Source organism: Felis catus, chromosome E1 (genome assembly GCF_018350175.1).
Source record: "Felis catus isolate Fca126 chromosome E1, F.catus_Fca126_mat1.0, whole genome shotgun sequence".
Lineage (NCBI taxonomy): Eukaryota > Metazoa > Chordata > Mammalia > Carnivora > Felidae > Felis > Felis catus.
Window position 1 is genome coordinate 34,710,912 of NC_058381.1, and position 20,163 is coordinate 34,731,074.

General features: G+C 39.8%; 1 protein-coding gene across 14 annotated transcripts in view; it reads left to right on the forward strand.

Moving 5' to 3' along the window:
- Window positions 1-20,163, forward strand: part of SPAG9 (sperm associated antigen 9) — a 131,912-nt gene that overhangs the window by 103,122 nt on the left and 8,627 nt on the right. For all 14 annotated transcript variants that reach the window (XM_023244410.2, XM_023244414.2, XM_023244412.2 and 11 more), the window contains 14 exons: window positions 827-883; window positions 1,909-2,082; window positions 3,176-3,305; window positions 5,198-5,287; window positions 5,772-5,939; window positions 6,357-6,528; window positions 8,541-8,759; window positions 9,040-9,235; window positions 10,631-10,756; window positions 12,022-12,102; window positions 13,060-13,127; window positions 15,325-15,473; window positions 16,773-16,944; window positions 18,816-18,929. In XM_023244410.2, coding sequence (XP_023100178.1) covers window positions 827-883; window positions 1,909-2,082; window positions 3,176-3,305; window positions 5,198-5,287; window positions 5,772-5,939; window positions 6,357-6,528; window positions 8,541-8,759; window positions 9,040-9,235; window positions 10,631-10,756; window positions 12,022-12,102; window positions 13,060-13,127; window positions 15,325-15,473; window positions 16,773-16,944; window positions 18,816-18,929 — 1,916 coding nt within the window. The remainder of the gene's footprint in view (window positions 1-826; window positions 884-1,908; window positions 2,083-3,175; window positions 3,306-5,197; window positions 5,288-5,771; window positions 5,940-6,356; window positions 6,529-8,540; window positions 8,760-9,039; window positions 9,236-10,630; window positions 10,757-12,021; window positions 12,103-13,059; window positions 13,128-15,324; window positions 15,474-16,772; window positions 16,945-18,815; window positions 18,930-20,163) is intronic.

Consider the following 20,163-nt stretch of genomic DNA (forward strand, 5'->3'; position numbering starts at 1 on the left):
GGCTCTGAGCTGTCAGCACAGAGCCCGACATGGGGCTCGAACCCACGAACTGTGAGATCATGACCTGAGCCGAAGTCGGACACTTAACCAACTGAGCCACCCAGGCGCCCCATCATTGCTGTTTTTAATTCTAACAGACATGTGGTGTTCCACAAAAGAAATGGTAGCTCACTTTTAACTTTTTCATTGAATTAAAAGATGTTTTAAATTCAGTCCTTTAAAAAACCGTGAAAACTGAACTCTGATAGTGAAAGCGGAATCCTTACCACCTTACTAAATTGGTATGGAGTGCCAAATTTCTGAAATTTTCTTGAACTACCAGTTTATCCCCATCTCTGGTGATCTTTTCAGTAATGGGAAAGTTTTAGTCCTGTGAAAAATGACACATCAGAACAGTAAAGTTACAGGTTATTTTATGAGAACTTAGAGTATGAGATGATAGAGACCTTTATGTAAAGATAAGGGTTTAGGATTTATAAGACAGTATTTTGACATAAGGGAGAATTGGAGGATATCTCTTCAATAAAAAATTTTAAATATTAACATTCAGGCATGTTAGCTGCCTGTTTAGCACAGATAACAGTCTTGTCACTGTTAGCAGACTGGACTCTTGATGAAGGGATGGTGTTTTATTTATCTTAGTTGTATTAGCCTTTACAGGTTGACTGACAGTTGATAGGTCAAAGCAACTACTTGCTGAATTTAATTGCTGATTCTCCTTTGTGTATTTCATGAACTTCTTGGGTCCTCTGTTCTTCAGATAGAAAGCTAGAACACCTAACTGATAAAACATTTTTTCTTTCTTTGTTTTTCTTTTCAAATGTAGTGCATCAAGAGAAAATCCAGCCATGCAGGAAAAAAAAAGGTCAAGCATTTGGCAGTTGTAAGTATCTAAAAACACATAAAGATATCAGAGAGCACTTTGAAACAAGAAGATTACAGTCAGAATTTTTTTAAGTGTGATTTTATGTCTTCTTTCTTTTTAAAATTTGGAGTATATGGCTAAACTGTACTTCTTCTTTTTAATATGTAGCATGCCAGCTCGGTAAGGCTATTCTTGAGGACAAAACATATGCTATCGTAAGCTGCATCATGTTGATTGTGCATTTGGTGGAATCTTCTGCTAAATTAAATAAAAACTATGGAAATTATTCATAGAGTTGATAATCACCTGGATCCTCAGTGAATAAGTTAACGTGGATTCGCTGGTTCTGTGATTGTTATGGAACTTGACAAAGTAAAGCTTAGAAATTTAGTGTCTGTAGGTTTGAGAAGTGTGTATATTTGTGTGTTTTGGACTTGAATTATGTTCCTGCCAGAAGTACTGTGCATTTACTATGCTTAAAACATCCATTTTTTGGTGAATCTGCTATTTATTGGAAGTGTTCATTCTTTTCAGTGGATGTGAAGGTAGATCTATGATTTGAGCTTAAGAGAAATATGTATAAGATGTTAAAATGGCAATATGTGTTCCAGTGCTTTCTTACTATTTTTAGAATTGGCAAACTAAGCTTCTGTTCAAATCTTGCAGCCATAACCTCGCTATTTAACCACTACTCACTAAGTAGGAGCTAGGAACCATCTTACTTTTTATTTCTTTATTACAGGAAGTTCCCTGTACTTAAGACTTTCTTCCTTTCATTATGTGAATTGCTAATTGAAGAACAAGAGTCTGCCATTTTAAGCAATAGTTTCTCTTTACTGAATGTGTGAGTTTGGCTGTGAGTGAGTTAATTGCTAAGTAGTATATGACTACAAAAATCTTTCTGCCAGTTTCTAACTCATTGCCTTGTAAAAGCATTCTAACTTGTGGAAAGTTATGGACTGTTTCTCACAGTGCATGTAATAAGGCTCTTACTGTCTCTCACTCACTCACTCACTCTCTCTCACTCTCACTTTTTTCTTTAGTTTCAGCCGACTTTTTAGCTCCTCAAGTAATACTGCTAAGAAACCTGAACCACCTGTTAATTTGAAGTACAATGCACCCACCTCTCATGTTACTCCTTCTGTCAAGAAAAGAAGCAGCACCCTATCTCAGCTCCCTGGGGATAAGTCCAAAGCCTTTGATTTCCTTAGCGAAGAGTAAGTATTTTCCAGACTTGTGCTTATGCTCTAAAAATAAGTTAACAGTTAAGATATTCTTGCCGCTTATCAGATCAGCTATAAGGTTCACAATGAGTCTATAAAGAAACCTTTTTTGTAATGTGGCTGCGTACCTTTAAGTAAATTACTTGTAGTCAATATCTTTTATGAAAATTGCATGTCAGGGCTTTCATAAACAGAGAATTGCTTTAAAATGTCTCCTTGGTGCTAGTATAACAACACTGACAAATATCAGTAGAGTTAAAGGCCTATATGAGCCTATATCCTGGATGTTTGAACATTTCCTTTGGTGTCACAAGTAGCTGAATTTCTCTCCTGACTCTACTACTCCTTAGGTCCGTGACCTTGGACAAGCTAACCTCTCCGAGCCCCAGTGTCCCTGCCTGTAAAATGAGTATGATAACCTGGCTCAGGGACACTAGGGTTAAATTATATAGTGCTTTATATATAAAGTGTTTGGCACACAGATTGGTTAACTACCACCTACACAGCAAATCACCTCACAAAAATTTAAATAGCCCAAAGAAAGACCAACTATTTTCAGGATGGTTTTCTTTGTTATTTTACTCCATCGTTCACAAGCTTATCCAGTCAGTTTGCACTTTTGTCTTCGGAAACAAATTAATGGGGCCCAGAAATGAACCTTTTATTATCTTCCTAAGACCATATTGATTTGTTGATCTTCAGTCACTTCTAGTACATTCCCAGGCATTAGAAAATTCTCAGTAAATGTTTGTTGAATGAACAAAAAAGGGAGGAACTAAAGATATTTAAGAATTTTTCCCTTTCATATGGCCAAAATCTGAAACCTGATAGAAATCTGATGGCTGATGTTTAAACATAATAAAACAGACTGCTTGCTAATCTGTTAAAGCTTGAACGCTGTACCCCCGGCAAAACTTTAAAAAGACCAGCTTTAGGATAATACTTCTTAAGGCAAAAGTCTGAAGTAAACTCTTCTGAAATTATGTAATTTTTTGGTTGTTATTTTTGCTCTCTCAGTGGGAAGGGGGAGAGATGCTGTTGTTACTGTATCCCCTTAATTAAAAAGGGATATCTCTTTTCCTTTTAGAACTGAAGCTAGTTTAGCCTCACGCAGAGAACAGAAGAGAGAACAGTATCGCCAGGTAAAGGCACACGTCCAGAAGGAAGATGGCAGAGTGCAGGCTTTTGGCTGGAGTCTGCCTCAAAAGTACAAACAGGTAACATGTGAACATGGTAAGAGCCTCTAGTGGAAATGCAAGGGGAGAGGAGTGTCCCTGGGCACGAAGGAATTGAAATACAGGTCTCAAAACCTGCTCATTTCAAGTTCATTGATTTGGCACACATTTAGAGAAGGGTTCAGGGTAGTGGTTCTCAGGCTGTTTTCTGGAGCCCCAGAGCCCAAAAGAAGTGCCTGAGTCGGTGAGGAGGGAGGGAGAGGGTCAACAGGAGGTTTCTCAAGTGTGTGGGACTTGAGGTATCCTGCTGGTTTGTTTCTTGTGTTTTTGTTTTGTTTTGTTTTTAGTGAAGTAGAGTCGACATATAGCATTATATTAGTTTCAGGTATACAACATAATAATTTGATATTTTTGTATATTTTGCAATGATCACCACAATAAGTCTAGTTAATAGTTAACATCCATCACTGAACGTGGTTTCAGATTTTTTTTCTTGCAGTGAGAACTTTAAAGATTCCTCTCTTAGCAACTTTAAATGTGCAATAAAGTATTATTAATTATAGTTGTAGTGCTGTACATTACATCCCCATGACTTATTTTATAACTGGGAGTTTGCACTTTTTGACCGCCTTTACGAACCACTTCACCTACTTCTCACCCTGCCTCTAGCAGCCACCAGTTTATTCTCTGTATTTGAGCTTTGTATGTTTGTTTAAGATTCCACATATGAGTGAGATCATATGGTATTTGTCTTTCTCTGTCTGAATTTATTTCACTTACCATAATGCCCTTAAGTTCCATCCATGTTGTCACGAATGGCAAGATACCATTATGGCTGGATAATATTCCATTGTATTTGTATATCATATTTCCTTTCTATGTTCTTTTATCGATGGACACTTAGGGTGTTTCCATGTCTTGGCTGCTGTAAATAATGCTGCGGTGAGCATAGAGATCCATATATCTTTCAAGTTAATGTTTTTGTTTTCTCCAGATAAATACCCAGAAGTGGAATTGCTGCATTGTATGGTAGTTCTATTTTTAATTTTTTTTTGTAAGTAATCTTTGTGCCCAACGCAGGGCTTAAACTCACGACCCCGAGATCAAGAGTCACATACTCTACTGGCTGAGCCAGCCAGGCACCCCTATTTTTAATTTTTTGAGGAACCTCCATCCTATTTTCCACGGTGGCTACACCAATTTACATTCCCACCTACAGAGGCACAAGGGTTCCCCTTTCTCCACATCCTTGCCAACACTTGTTATTTCTTGTCTTTTTGATAATAGCAATTGTGGTGTGAAGTGATATCTCACTGTGGTTTTGATTTGCATTTCCCTGGTGATTAATGATGCTGAGCCTCTTTTCATGTACCTGTTAGCTGTCTGTATGTCTTCTTTGGAAAAATGTTTATTCAGATCATCTGCCCATCTTTTAATCCAATTTGGGTGGGGAGCTATTGAGTTTAATGAGTATCCTGGCCTATTTCAGTATTTGAAGATTTCATTTTTTAAAAAAACACATCTATTTTTTAGAAGTTTTAAGAAACCATTGTCATGGAGCCTTTCAGACTATTGATGTAAAACTCAGTTCACTTCTACAGGAACTTGTCTGCTTCCATATTTCCTCCGCTCAAAGACTCAGCACATGTGTACACATGCACACACATACATGCTCCTGAACACACATACGCACGAACATGTTCATGAATTAGTGTATCTCTTAAGAGCTCCCATAGTGTCTTGTTTATTGTTTCTAATTGCCACTTGATGACTTTCTGCTTATTTTTCAAATAAGAATAACAAAATTAACTTGAACTTGATTTCAAAGAATAAATATGTACTATCAGGGCTTGCTCATGGCTCAGTGGTTCTGTGAATTCACTTTTGATGAGGCTTACCAATGTGTCTTTTTCTCTCCTCTTCCTAATTATTAGGTAACCAATGGCCAAGGGGAAAATAAGATGAAAAATCTACCTGTGCCTGTCTATCTCAGACCCCTAGATGAAAAAGATACATCCATGAAGGTAGATTAATTTTGGAGTTAAAGAAAATATCTCTTAAGCTCTGGGTGGATTTTTCCCCCTAAAACCAAGAAAGCTTAAATTCTACTTCTGTGAGTGAGGTTATTGTTTCTTTTGTAGTTTTAAACTGGGATACTTTGAATATTAAAGACCTGTATTCATGGGGCGCCTGTCTGATTCAGAGCATGAGATTCTTAATCTCAGGGTATTGAGCTCAAGCCCCATGTTGGGGAGTACCCAGTGGGAGTAAGCCCCACTTGAAAGAAAGGAAGGAAGGAAGGAAGGAAGGAAGGAAGGAAGGAAGGAAGGAAGGAAGGAAGGAAGGAAGGGAAAGAGGAAAGGAAAGGAAAAGGAAAGGAAGAAAGAAAGAAACAAGAAGACCTCTATTCCTAATCATTAGATTGTTAAAGAAATGTGAAATATTCTAAACATTTTTAGAGACAAAATAGATGTAATACCTTTTTTTCTTCTTCTTAAACCCAAAAAGCTGTGGTGTGCTGTTGGAGTCAACTTATCAGGTGGGAAGACCAGAGACGGTGGTTCTGTTGTTGGAGCAAGTGTCTTTTACAAAGATGTTGCTGGTTTGGATACAGAAGGCAGTAAACAGCGAAGTGCATCACAGAGTAGTTTAGACAAGTTAGACCAGGAACTTAAGGTAAGCGTGTGCACTAACATCTGACCTCTTCGTTTTTGCTCTTTGGTCCAAAACTGTTTTCTGGACCAGCTTCTAATTGGGATTATTACGCCTTTGCTTATTCCTTGTGCTCTTTTCTAGAGCATATTTAACATACAATAAGCTATATATACACTTGAAAATGGTACAGTTCAAAGAGTTTTGACAAATGTATGCACCCATTTAGGAGCCATCACAGTCAAGAACTGGAACATTTTTATCACTGCTATTTTCTAGTCTACTAATTAATATTGAAAGGTGGTTATATTTTTAATCTTTCAAATAATCTGCAGACAAACTCAAAATAGCATTGGCCTTTACTGTAATAGCACTGACCTATGAAGTATACATACGTATTATTTTAAACATTCTTTTTTTTTTTTTACTTTGTATACATAGGAACAACAGAAGGAGTTAAAAAATCAAGAAGAATTATCCAGTCTAGTCTGGATCTGTACCAGCACTCATTCAGCTACAAAAGTAATCATTATTGATGCTGTTCAACCAGGCAACATCCTAGACAGTTTTACTGTGTGTAACTCTCATGTTCTCTGTATAGCCAGTGTACCAGGTAAGGGTAAGCCACACCCCTTTCTCCCTACCATCTACATCTTTGTATTGGCAGGAACTGACTTATTTACTGGAGATACGGTCATGCACCACTCTCATGGAGTTTATGTTCTAGTTGGGGAAGACCAAAACTAAACTGGAAACAAATGACTAAACAAGATATTTTCAATACTATGAAGAAAGTGAAACACGGTAATATGAGAAGATGATTGGTGGGCAGAGAGTAAGAGCCTGTTTAGATTGATTGATAAGAGAAGGCTTTCTAAAGTTCTGTATTGAATATTATGTGATGTTTAAACATTGGTTTAAACATGAAACAGGTTGGTGATATGTCTGCACAATGGAATATTAGTCATAAAAGGGAATGAAATTCTGATATGTACTACAACATAGATTAATTTTGGAAACATGCCAAGCAAAATATAACCCAGACACAAAAGGACAAATGTTGTGTGATTCCATTTATATAAGGGATCTAGACTAGGCAGATTCACAAAGACAGAGATGGATTAGAACTTACCAGGGCTGGGCCAGGAGGGGCTCGGGGAATAGGGAGTTACTGTGTAATGGGTACTGATTTTCTGGGTGGGTGATGGAAGAGGTTTAGACATAGATAGTTGTGGTGCTTGCATAACATTGTGAATGTAATTAATGCCACTGAACTGAACCCTTAAGAACATTAAATTATAAAGTTTTATGTTATATATGTATATCTTACTCCAAGAAAATATTTTAACGTCTATATAAAAACAGCTTTCTAAATAAAACTGAAGGGATTTATCTTTATATGGCAAATGCTTAGTTATTAAATGTATCACTAATATCCTAAGACACTGTATACACCTAAGACACTGTATACACCTAGGGTGATCAGTTTTTTTTTTTTTTTTAATGCTTATTTTTGACAGAGGGAGTAAGAATGGTTTAGGGGCAGAGAGAGAAGAGGGAGAGAATCTCAAGCAGGCTCTGCACTCACAGTCCTGACGTGGATCTCAATCTCACAAACTGTGAGATCATGACCTTAGCCGAAATCAAGAGCCAGATGCTTAACTGACTGAGCCTCCCAGACACCCTAGGATGATCAGTTTTTAATAGTGTGGGAAGTCCATATTTTATTTTATCGTTTTTGTTTATTTTAAAGTTTATTTATTTGGAGGGAGGGAGGGAGGGAGGGAGAGAGGGAGAGAGAGAGAGAGAGAGAGAAAACAAGAACCAGTGGGTGAGGGGCAGAGAGACAGAGACAGAGAGCCCAAGGCAGGGCTCAGCCCTCAAAATGTGAGATCGTGACCTGAGCCAAAGTTGGATGCTTAACTGACTGAGCCACTGTGGCACCATGGAAGTCCTTCTTTTGTTTTGTTTTATTTTGTTTTGTTTTGTTTTGTTTTGTTTCGTTTCATTTCATTTCAATTTCTTTTCTTTTCTTTTCTTTTCTTTTCTTTTCTTTTTTATTTAAATGTTTATTTTTGAGAGTATGCACATGAGCAGGGGAGGAGCAGAGAGAGAGAGAGAATCCCAAACAGGCTGTGCACTGACAGCAGCGAGTATGATGAGGGGCCCAAACTCACGAACCATGAGATCATGACCTGAGCCGACACCAAGAGTCGGACGCTTAACCGACTGGGCCACCCAGGCACCCCCAGAAGTCCAGATTTTAAATAGTAATGTTGATAATTAAAAAATTGTTCTTGCTGATTTGTCAGATAATAGATTTCCTTGTTTGAAACCTCATTAGGTGGCTGCTGAGGAGCTCCTTAAGAACAGAAGTGTCACGTTGTGACATTTTCATGTTTACTTGTGCTTGCAGGAATAGAAATACCAGTTTTTTAAGCTACTTTCTCATTTTGTGATGGTTAGTTTAAATAAAATTTAAAGTTACCCTCCTGGCAGTGTATTCGAGTAGCTGTTTGTCTCCCCTCCATAACCTCATTTCAAACCTATAGTTGCCTTAATGGAGAAAATGCTACTTACAGGGGTTTACTTAGCTATTAGAAAAAGGTTTATCTCGTTTTTCAGGAGCCAGAGAAACAGACTACCCTGCGGGAGAGGAGCTTTCAGAATCTGGACAGGTAGACAAAGCGTCTCTGTGTGGCAGCGTGACCAGCAACAGCTCAGCAGAGACAGACAGCCTTTTGGGGGGCATCACCGTAGTTGGTTGTTCTACAGAAGGTGTGACAGCAGCCGCCACTTCCCCTAGTACCAACGGTGCTTCTCCAGTGATGGAAAAACCACCAGGTATCTCTCTCCTCCTTACATGTCTTCAGTGTCCGGAGTCTGAGCCTGTCTCACGTGTCTCATTATGGACTCATACTTAATGTAGGTCTTGAAGTGACGAGGATGAAAGAGCTTGAAAGAAGACACTGTGATGACTGTTAAGGATTCTAGTATCTCATGATACAGTGTGGAGGAGGACGGGGTCGGTGGAGTGGAATTCTACGGGGGTGTTTTGTGCGGGGAAACTATTGGGAGGAAAGCTCAAATTCCGAATGGCTAGCATGTGTTATTTATTTTGTAGAAAAGGAAGCAGAAAATAGTGAGGTTGATGAGAACGTTCCAACAGCAGAAGAAGCTACGGAGGCTACAGAAGGCAATGCAGGGACAGCTGAAGACACCGCGGACGCCTCCCAGCCCGGCGTCTACACAGAGCATGTCTTCACGGACCCTCTGGGGGTTCAAATCCCAGAGGACCTCTCGCCTGTGTATCAGTCAAGGTATATGGATGGGTCGGCAACTCAGGAAACCAGATAAGTGTTTATGTAAAAGGAACCAGAATCCTCTCAAGCAGCCACGGGATTCCCGCTAATGGGATCGTGGCAGACTGTGGTGTCATTATGCATTCCCAGTGTGTCTGTGTCTCCACTTATCCTTCCGCTGCATTCGCTCTGGATTTCCACTCCCTCCTTGCCCCCCTTCAATGTGTTCTCTATTCTAACAACTTAAAAAAAAAAGTCTTACCTGGTCAAAATCTTCCTGGCCATTTTCTCCTCTCATACGATTTCTTTTTTCATTTCCATTCAAACTGTGATTGTGCCATTTTCCTTCCAGTCCTCCTCTTACTTCAACCCTAGTTATCTACAAAATTGGCAGTTTAGATTTCCCATGTGGGCTTGGATGACTTTTGTAAAATTTGTTTTCTAGCAAACAGCTCTTCCTTTCTATTTTTTTTATTTTTTTTAATGTTTATTTATTATTGGGAGACAGAGAGAGACAGAGCATACACATGAGAGGGGCAGAGGGAGGAGGAGATACAGAATCCGAAGCAGGCTCCAGGCTTTGAGCTGTTAGCACAGAGCCCGACGCAGGGCTTGAACTCACGAACCGCGAGATCGTGACCTGAGCCAAAGTCGGATGCTTAATCAACGGAGCCATCCAGGCGCCCCAAACAGCTCGTCCTTTAAAGTGTTTGATAATACCGGCCCATTTAGTGAATTCTTTAATTTTATTTTCTGCCTTCTCTAGGCCTTTATAGAAAGCTGATGGGGATACATTTAAATGTGATTCTTTTTACAATTTAATAGTCTTCCTCTTAGTTTATAGAACAGTCAAGGGCCTATTAACATTTGTTAATTTAAGAATAAACTCATCTTTTTAGAATTAGCAGGTATGTTTTGGATTTGATAGCTCAGTTATCTTTTTCTAAAAATATTCTGACAATCCAAAAGAAAGAAGGTCTTGGGAGAGAATGCAAGCATGTTTTAACTTAATACTTTATTTTAGAAAATTCTTTATACTCATTCCTTTGTGTGTGTATATGATTTTTAAACAAACCATCCTTTCCTCTGCTTCCCCCCCCCCACCCCAAGAAAAAACTTACAAAATTCAAAAGAACCGTAAAGGAGAGCCATAATTATAGTCTGGATATTAACTGCTATATTTCATTACTGTGTCTTAACTCCCTTATGTGCACCTTGGTCCTCTCTAGTATGTTAATGTTACTTCTGGTATAACTATTGAAATACTTACTATAAGCACTTAAATTTGGCTTTTCTGGAAGTCTAGTGTTTGATTTTATTTTTTCCAAGTGTTAAACTAAAATATAGAAGTGTTCAGTCCCTGGAAACTAGCTAAGCTTACTGCAATCTTTTGCCTTTCCCCACCTTTCCCAGTAATGACTCAGATGCGTATAAAGATCAGATGTCAGTATTGCCAAATGAACAAGACCTGGTAAGAGAAGAAGCCCAGAAAATGAGTAGCCTTTTACCAACTATGTGGCTTGGAGCTCAGAACGGCTGGTAGGTGCTGGCTCTTTTAATATTGAAGTATCTTTAGTTTTTGACTCTTGCTTTTGGAATCAGAAGATAAGTAAGTAAAATGTGGTACGTCGGCGTACAACGAAATCTGCAGAGAACTCAAGTACATGCAGATTTTGCGATGATGTTCCAGCTACCTCATAAACTGGACTTGCGCTGCGTATGAATGGTAAATCATATAGTTCTTTGTCATAGAATGTTCTCTTTATATAATTCTCTTGGAGGAAGAGGTAAATAAAACTTTAAAATCTGGGTGATCCAGAAATAGAAGATCCTGGACAGCACAGAGACAGAATTATTGATGCACAGAAGGTTTATATAGCTAGAGTGTATTCAAGAAGTACCAGTGATTAAACGAATCTTTTTGGCTGGGGGAAGGCCCAGTTCCAAACATAACCACTTGGTAGAGTTACTACGAAAACCAGGACAGATCCCTGTCTCAAAGCCTAGGAGATAACTAACATTACATAGCTTATTCACATTCTAGTGCTGTGCGGAGATTCAGAAAATTGTGCTTTCCTGCAGGTCAAGCAAGGTCACTAGTGCGTCTTTTCCGTAGGGGTCTAATACTACAAGATGGAGGGACAGCAAACTTTTCTATGAAGGATCAGATAAGAAATACGTTAGGCTTTGTGGCCATATAATCTCTGTAGCAACTTCTCAACTCCACTGTGGTGGCACAGAAACAGCCATGGCCGTGACCGTGCATAAGTAGATGAGTGTGGCTGTGTTTCAGTTATACTTCACGGACACTGAAGGTTGAGTTTCACATGTCTCAGATGTCATAAAATACTCTTTTGATTTTTTTTTTTCCCAACTGTTTAAAATGTAAAGACCATTTTTATCTTGCACACTGTACTGAGGCAAATGAAGGGCTAGATTTGGCCTGTGGGGCATAGCTTGCCACTCTCTGATGTAATAAACCAGACTGTTATCAGACAGTTATAGTTCCGTGTGGTAGAAAAGTAAGGTAATTTTTTAAAAAGGAGGTTAGCCAAGGATCCTGAAGTATGTTGTAACCTGAAACTAACCGATCATGTGTTACTCTAGTTCTGGCTTTTCATTCTTCTGTGTTTCTGTTTGCTCAAGCAGCTGATTTCTCTGCATTAGACTCTCGCTGTTTGTTATTTCCTAAGATTTTTGTGGTAATTCTTCTTTCCTCCTAAAGGGACTTTGTGGTCATTGTGAGATGTAAGCAGCGACTTGATGTTCTCTGTGCCTTACCAGTCTTGATTTTGATCTTGCAGTCTGTATGTGCACTCTTCTGTAGCCCAGTGGAGAGGATGCCTCCATTCCATTAAACTTAAAGATTCGATTCTCAGTATTGTGTAAGTTTTATTTTAGAAATTCTTCCTTTTACAAATATGTATTTTGATATAAACTGCCTTTTAAGCCTATTAAAGCTGACATGTTCTTCACGATTAAGTCAGTATCCAGATTTTTTTTTAAACCCTCTTCATGGAGTCAGAGAAGACGAATGAGATTCAGACTCTTACTAGAAAGTAAAATAGTCCTGTTTTTGTTTTTTTTTTTTGATGTTCATTCATTTTTGAAAGACAGAGAGACGGAGCGCAATCAGGGGTGGGGCAGAGAGAGAGGGGGACACAGAATCTGAAGCAGGGTCCAGGCTCTGAGCTGTCAGCACAGAGCCCGACGTGGGGCTCAAACTCACGAACTGCGAGATCATGACCTGAGCCGAAGTCAGATGCTCAACCGACTGAGCCACCCAGGTGCCCTGAAAGTAAGATAGTTCTTAAGTAGAGCTTTAAGTGAAACTTGCCAGGTTGATTCCTCACCATAGTGTGAGCTCTTTAGTACTCTGGAACCTATTTATGTTTGTTTTAGGATACTTTTTATACTTTGTACTTTGTGAATATGTTGATTGGGGCATTGATTCACTAGTCTGTTTCCATATGTTGACTATCAAAAACTCCAAAGTCCACTCAAGGAGTCTGTCTCTGGTCTGTGGACCTTTTGCAGTGAGAGAAGCTTGGGCCAGAAAGTAAAACCACTGAGTCACCACACAGGCTGTTTATTTAGTTCAGCTGACATTTTCATAGCAAGACTTTCTCAATCTGTTGGTCTCGGGGTTGTGAGTTTGAGCCCCACGTTGGGTGTAGAAATTACTTAAAAATAGAAAAGAGTGTATTATTTGGGTTCTGGTGTAAGCTCCTTGTCTATCATGGGTTGGCCCTCTGAGAGCCTCTGAACTACTAGCTCAGTAGCATGTGGCACCTCCCACATTCCCACACGGAGCGCTCTGAAACCCCGTTTCCTGTTCGCAGACATGTGAAAGGGATTGTGTTAGTGGCCCTGGCTGACGGCACCCTCGCAATCTTTCACAGAGGAGCTGGTGAGTTGTTACGAATATAGAGTGTGCACTAATCTGTTGCTTTGCAGAAGCATTTTCTAGCAGATTAGCTCTGTTTTCAAGAAATGATACTTAATAGGAGAAAGAGTAAGGGGTTAAACTGAGTGCTAACAGTGTATGACTTTAGTAGATGTGTGCGTGCATATAGTTTTATCGTTTCAAGGTGCTCTTGCATAATGTGATATGGAGGCACCTGTTTCTCGTTAGTATACTTAATTAGGAGAAGTTTAGGGAGAGGAAATGCTTTCTCTTTTTCAATATTTTAAACACTAATTTACGACCACTTAGATTTGGAAAGTTTTTAAGTTTTTAATTGGATATGGTGTAATCATTTTCATATCATGTTATTTATATCCTTCCTCTTTTTACAACCAGTATATCTGTCATCAGCAGACAGGGGCTGGTGGAGGTCCAGAAACCTGCCTTAAGTTAAAGAAAATAGGGAATTGAGCCTGCGATACTTCCTAACTCCTTGGTACATGTATCAGCCAAAATGATCATTCATTTTCTAGGTAGAAATTAGATTGCTAGAGCAGGAGAATATTCTATAAACATAGATACACCGAATTCAGATTTTAGCAGGGCTTTTCCCAAAGTCTCCTATCTTTCTGGGCTTGGGAAAATGTGGGGTAGATGATGTTTGGGTGTCTTTGTAACCGGTCCGTAGAGATTGCTGGTTAATGACTCCGTATTGTCAGAGAGTGAGGGTGCTCAGTTTTACGTTGTTCCGACCCTTGTAGACTTTGTGTGAGCTTAATCCTCACAGCAACTTCTGAGGAGGGTCCTGTTGTCATCCTCATAGGTGAAGAAAGTGGAGGCACAGAGGCTTTTATTCACGCCACAGTCAGCTAATAAGTACGAAAGCTTAGAAAAAATGTGGTAGTAAATGTTTTGGCAAGCTGAATCCAAAATGATATTAAGAAAACAGACAAAATACATGTAATGTGTTTAAATATAAAGTTCTGCATTGGGGTTCAGAAGAGTAAAAAGGGGGGCAACATGTCTGAAGAATGAAAAGTACCTAACGGTTGACCACAAACTTAGTATGAGTTACTAAACATCTTTTTATTTTTTAAGTTTATTCATTTTGAGAGAGAGAGCACAAGTGGGGGATGGGCAGAGAGAGGGAGGGAGGGAGAGAATTCCAAGCAGCCTCCAAGCTGCCAATGCAGAGCCCGATGTGGGGCTCGAACTCAGAAACCGTGAGATCAGGACCTGAGTTGAAACCAAGAGTTGGACACTTAACTGACTGAGCCACCCGGATGCCCCTGAGTTACTGAACATATTAAGCCTCATAGAAATCCATGTGCAGGACAGGGCTGGTGATAATCCTGCCCCACTCTGGTGGACAAACAACATGTTAAAGGAACACGGACAAGGCAGAGTTAGGATGAAGGGTCTGTAAACTGGGATGTGTACAGAGCACATGCCAAGAATGATTAATTTTGAGAGGAGAAAACATAGGGCAGTAACAAAAAAGTGGGACTGGATTATTCTATTTCCTTTGGGCAAAACTACAGACTAATGGGTGATTATATACAAGGAGGCAGACTTGAGCTAGTCAGGCATGGGGAATATTTTTTCAGACAATTCATAGCTTTTGCAAAATGCAACAGCTGCTTTGTGAGGCAGTATGTTTTCTTTCACTGAAATAGTTCAAGCAAGGTCTACAAAGCAAGCTTACAGTGGTTGATTCCCATTTGTATTTCTGTCATCACTAAAATGACTATGTGCGTAATTCCTAAAGTGTTAGCAACAAGTTGTCCTTAACATCTACCCAAGAAACATCAAAATGCAAGTGAGTGAGAGAGATACTATCCAAAGAATTATACTAATTCTCTGTGGAATAATATGGAATAATAATTATTCCATTCTAATTCTGAAACTATTATTATAAGCAGATAACTTACTGCTGATTTATCCCATCACTGCTGTTGTTAGTGTGGAGATCCAGGCACCAGGTGGCTCACGGGACCAGATGACCTGTGACATCTCTTTCCCAGCTTTGCAGTAGACAGAATGAGAGTCCGTCTCTGCAAAGAAAAGATAAAGTGACTACATGGTATTTTGCGGTGCTTCATCAATAAATTTATCAATTCACGCAAATAGAATGTTTCTTGTGTTAAAATTGAGGAAAAGGTGATGTGCATTAACTAATAATCCATTTCTTGTTTTAAAGATGGGCAGTGGGATTTGTCAAACTACCACCTGTTGGACCTTGGACGGCCTCACCATTCTATTCGGTGCATGACTGTGGTCCATGACAAAGTCTGGTGTGGCTACAGGAACAAAATCTATGTGGTTCAGCCAAAGGCTATGAAAATAGAGGTAAGTGAACCCATGCATGCTTCCGGTACTTACTGAATTCGTATTTTCTGAAGACGCTAAGACTCTAATTATTTTTAGATTCTTCAGAAACTGTTTTCTGAGTCTGTGTGTTTTAGGACGCTTGAGTGATGATATTGGTCGACACCTTAGCTTTCTGTGTTACTTCATCTCTCTTGCCACTTACGACTGTGGTGGGAAGTGGTTTGTTTTGTTTTTTTAGGAAGGAGGATGCACGCATGAATTTTTTTAATTTTTATTTTTTAATTTTTATTTTTTTTAATGTTTCTATTTATTTTTGAGAGAGAGAGAGAGAGAGACAGAGCATGAGCAGGGGAGGGACAGAGAGAGGGGGAGACACGGAATCCAAAGCGGGCTCCAGGCTCTGAGCTGTCAGGACAGAGCCTGAAACAGGGCTTGAACCCACAAACCATGAGATCACGACCTGAGCCGAAGTTGGCTGCTCAGCCGACTGAGCCACCCAGGCGCCCGCACACATGAATGTTTAAATGTGTGTCTGAATATCTATGGATACATATGTGTATGATTTGGACACAGGGTTCTTGATAGGTTTAATTTTGTGTGGGTTGTTTGGGACGAGGCTTCTCCAGGCTCCGCTGCCCCACATGTATGCAGGCAGACCCCTCTCTACGTGTCCTAGACTAAGAAATAAGATTGCAGTGGGCATTTGTTGTGAAAATAAAAACCTCTTGGCATTGCTTTCTTACAAGTTTGGCCACAATACGTAAATTCATTCTAATAATTTTTAAAAAAGGAAAACAGCAGGAAAATTTTAAGGTCAAAGTCCTTATTCCTTTGTTCCCAATCCCATTCTGTTCCCTAGAAGTCCCAAAGTTAATCACTTGGTGGGTTTCTTTACCCCCAAATCCGTTTCCTCCATGCAGGTATACACACGCACAGGCAGCATTGTAGGTTCCTTTTTGTTTAATTATAAATAGGCTCTTACTTCATGCTTTGCTTTACGACAATACAAAATCCTGAGATCAAATTCAGCCTTTTTGTTGGACTTGTTACAGAGTCCGGATATGCCAGTATTCCTTTCGCAAGTTGATCCCTACACAGTGCTGAAATCTAGCACCCGTTGTTTGTTCTTTGTTTTGTTTTGTAGTCTGGAGTAAGAAAAGTGTGTATGTAAGAGTAATCACATTTATTTAGTAAATGCTATTTAGGCTCCTCTTTTAAAATATTCAGTCTGTCAAATTGTTGTGTAAATTAGCTCAGTTTTTAAACACGAACTCTTACATAATCAAAGTAACATTGTGATTGAACAATCTTTCCTAGAAATCATTTGACGCGCACCCCAGGAAGGAGAGCCAGGTGCGGCAGCTTGCGTGGGTGGGGGACGGAGTGTGGGTCTCCATTCGTTTGGATTCCACGCTCCGTCTCTATCATGCACATACTTATCAACACCTACAGGATGTGGACATTGAGCCTTATGTAAGCAAAATGTTAGGTAAGCTTCCAAAGCATTCTATCTTTATCGGTTGGAGAAAATGTTTTATTTTTAAATGGTCTCAGATGCTAGGTAGAGCCAATGAATAAGTTGCCTCAGGACTAGTGAGCCATTATCACTGGACATGCCAGGCAGATGCCCCATGTGCCCCGTGGTCCTTGACAGAAACTTGGGATCATTTTTGACTCCTCTCTGTTCCCCACACCTAATCCATCACTGGGAGCTGGTCAAGTCTGCCTCCAAAAATACCTTAAATCAGTTACTTCTTTATCTCTACCATCACATCCCTGTAGGCCAGGCTGTCTTCCTTACCCCCCTGGATATCCATGAACCTCCTAACCGGTCTCTGTGTTTCCACTCCAGTCTGTTCTCTGCGTAGTAACCAATGTGCAAAGACCACCATGACATACTTATGTAATGCCAGCCACTTCCAGAATATTCCTGCCTTTAGGTGAGGTGATGTTTTGTGACACCACCACGAAGAACTGGTCCCATGGCCTGGACCACTCTCAAGCTCACCAAGTTCTTGCCCATTTCAGGTCCCCCACGTGTGCTATTATACTGTGCCTGAGAAGTTCTTTTTGGCTCCTTTTTACTTGGCTTTCAGGTCATTGCATACATGTCACATCCAGGACAGACCTTTCCTGATCTTCTAATTTGATTTAAGGTCCTCTTCCTACTTTTTCTTCATGGGATTATCATTATTGTGGTTGCACCAATACTATTTACTATTTGATTCTTGTTCATTGTCTCTCTCCCCCAAAGACCATAAGCCCATGAAAGGCAGGGACCATCGCTGGCTTGTTCCCTGCTGTAGCCTAATTTAGCACTCTGTGATGGTTAAGAATGTCATAAACACAAGCCAGTTTCAGGGTATACTATGACTATAGGTTAAAGATCTCTAGCTTAGACTGAATGGTCGTTAAGGCTCCTTGTAACTTCTAACACTCTGTGATCATGTTCTCGGTTCCTATAAGTAGATCCTGTGAGTGACTAAATGCTATTTGTCTTCAATGTATTATTACCTATTTATGAGTTACTCTTTCAAGTCTCAGAAAATAAGATCAGTTGTAGAAATTCCCTTCAAATGAAAAAGTACATCCCATCTCCCTACATTATGTGTCTGTGGTACCTAAAATTTCTAAACTGCTGCAGAATTGAAGTATGTAAACAAGGAAAGAATACACGTTTTGACTAAGATTGTTTTTATCTCTGCAAGGAAATTTAAGGCAAAGCAGAACTCTTACAGCTTATAAAAAACAAAGGACATTTGATTTTCCAATCTAGCAAACTCTGTTTTTGTTGAGTTATTTTTTGTTTTATTAATTTTTTTTTTAAGTTTATTTTTACTTATTCTGAGAAAGAGATATTGAGCAGGGGGAGGGGCAGAAAGGGAGACAGAATCCCAAGCAGGCTCTGCACTGTCAGCACAGAGCCCAATGTGGGGCTCCAACTCACGAACTGTTAGATGTGACCCGAGCCGAAGTCAAGAGTTGATTGCTTAACCGACTGAGCCACCCAGGTGCCCCACTGTGTTTTGTTTTATTTTGGGTTTGGTTTGGAGTTTGGATTTTGCAGCTCCCTAATTAAATCTTGTGTCCTACCTCCTGATCAACAGAATTTTCTTTCTGGATGGTAATGTGATGTCAGCCACTTTTCGAATTTTCTTTTTTCATTAACCGTGAATTATCAGACAGGTGTTGTAAAGCCCATTGAAAATGTGCTTTGATGTGCACCTTCAGGAAACATCCAACCGGCTCTGGTCGACATTCCCGTCTCTTGTGTTAATCCAGCCATTCTGTGAGGGACTTGGAACCGAAAACATGATTTGCTCTAGTTTCTCAATAAAAAATTTCCCCCCTGCTCTACAGGTACTGGAAAACTGGGCTTCTCGTTTGTGAGGATCACAGCTCTTATGGTGTCTTGCAATCGTTTGTGGGTGGGGACAGGAAATGGTGTCATTATCTCCATCCCATTGACAGAAAGTAAGTATATTTTTAGCTGAATGCCACAGTACGGACAGAAGAGTTGCAGGAGGTAGTTGTGTCCAGAATTCAGGCAGAAGGAATGGTTTTGGCATTGGCAAATCTGTGGTAATTCAGAAAATCAAGCCGGTGACAAAGACCTAACTTGTCCTTTCGTGACTTATACAAAACTTATAAACTGTAGCGAATACCAGTGTCCCTGCATCGGGACCAACATTTGTAACTAAACACGTTGCATTGCAAGAAGCTCCTTTTCTCAATTCAGGAATCCCAGTCCTATTTCCTCCTTTAGAAGAAGGTTCGAGTCCGGCTTTCTTCCAGTGTTAATACATCAATATCCGGAACCAGTGCCTAGAATCATTCTGGTGTTTCATGTCTCCAGCTGTTACTTTACTTCTACTCAGTTTATTTGAGGTGTAGAAAATGTTGTGGGAAGTTTCTAAGGTCAGCAAGCAAGCACTTATGCTGGAGACAAGCCTTCTCTCCTGTATGTGTAAATGGTGTGAACAAAATGTACATTGTATGTTTTTCATATTATGTTCCATTACATTGATTATTCATCCAGTGAGCATTTTTGTGTTACAGAATTCATGGGCAGGGAATGTTTTGAAAACAAGTGCCCTAAGTCCACACACGAACATCCCAGAATTTCCCTACCTTTCTTCAGGGGGCAGACAGGAGGTGTGGAAGGTGGTCTATCTGGAGCTTTTGAAGAACCTTAATTCTTTTTTGTTTTCTTTTTCTTTTTTGTTTCTTTTAACTTATTTTGAGAGAGAGAGAGATAGAGAGCAAGAGGGGGAGGGGCAGAGAGAGAGGGAGACAGAATCCCAAGCAAGCTCTGCACCATCGTTACAGAATGCAAGATCATGACCTGAGCTGAAGAGTCGGCCACTTAACCCACTGAGCCATACACGTGCCTCTGAAGAATCTAAATTCTTAATCCCAGCAGTCTTTTCTGTAATTACTTATAAACCTACATGAGTTCATTTTAGTTTTTTGTAAAAGAGAGTTCCATTTTAGCAAAGCCATTTGAACAAGGTTTCTTCTTTGTTTTAAATGTTTATTTAGTTTTAGTTTTGAGAGGGAGAGTGAGCAGGGGAGGGGCAGAGAGGGGTGAGGAACAGAACATCTGAAGCAGGCTCTATGCTGACAGCAGCAAGCCCAATGCAGGGCTTGAACCCACGAACCATGAGATCGTGACCTGAGCTGTCAAAGTTGGACGTTCAATCGGCTG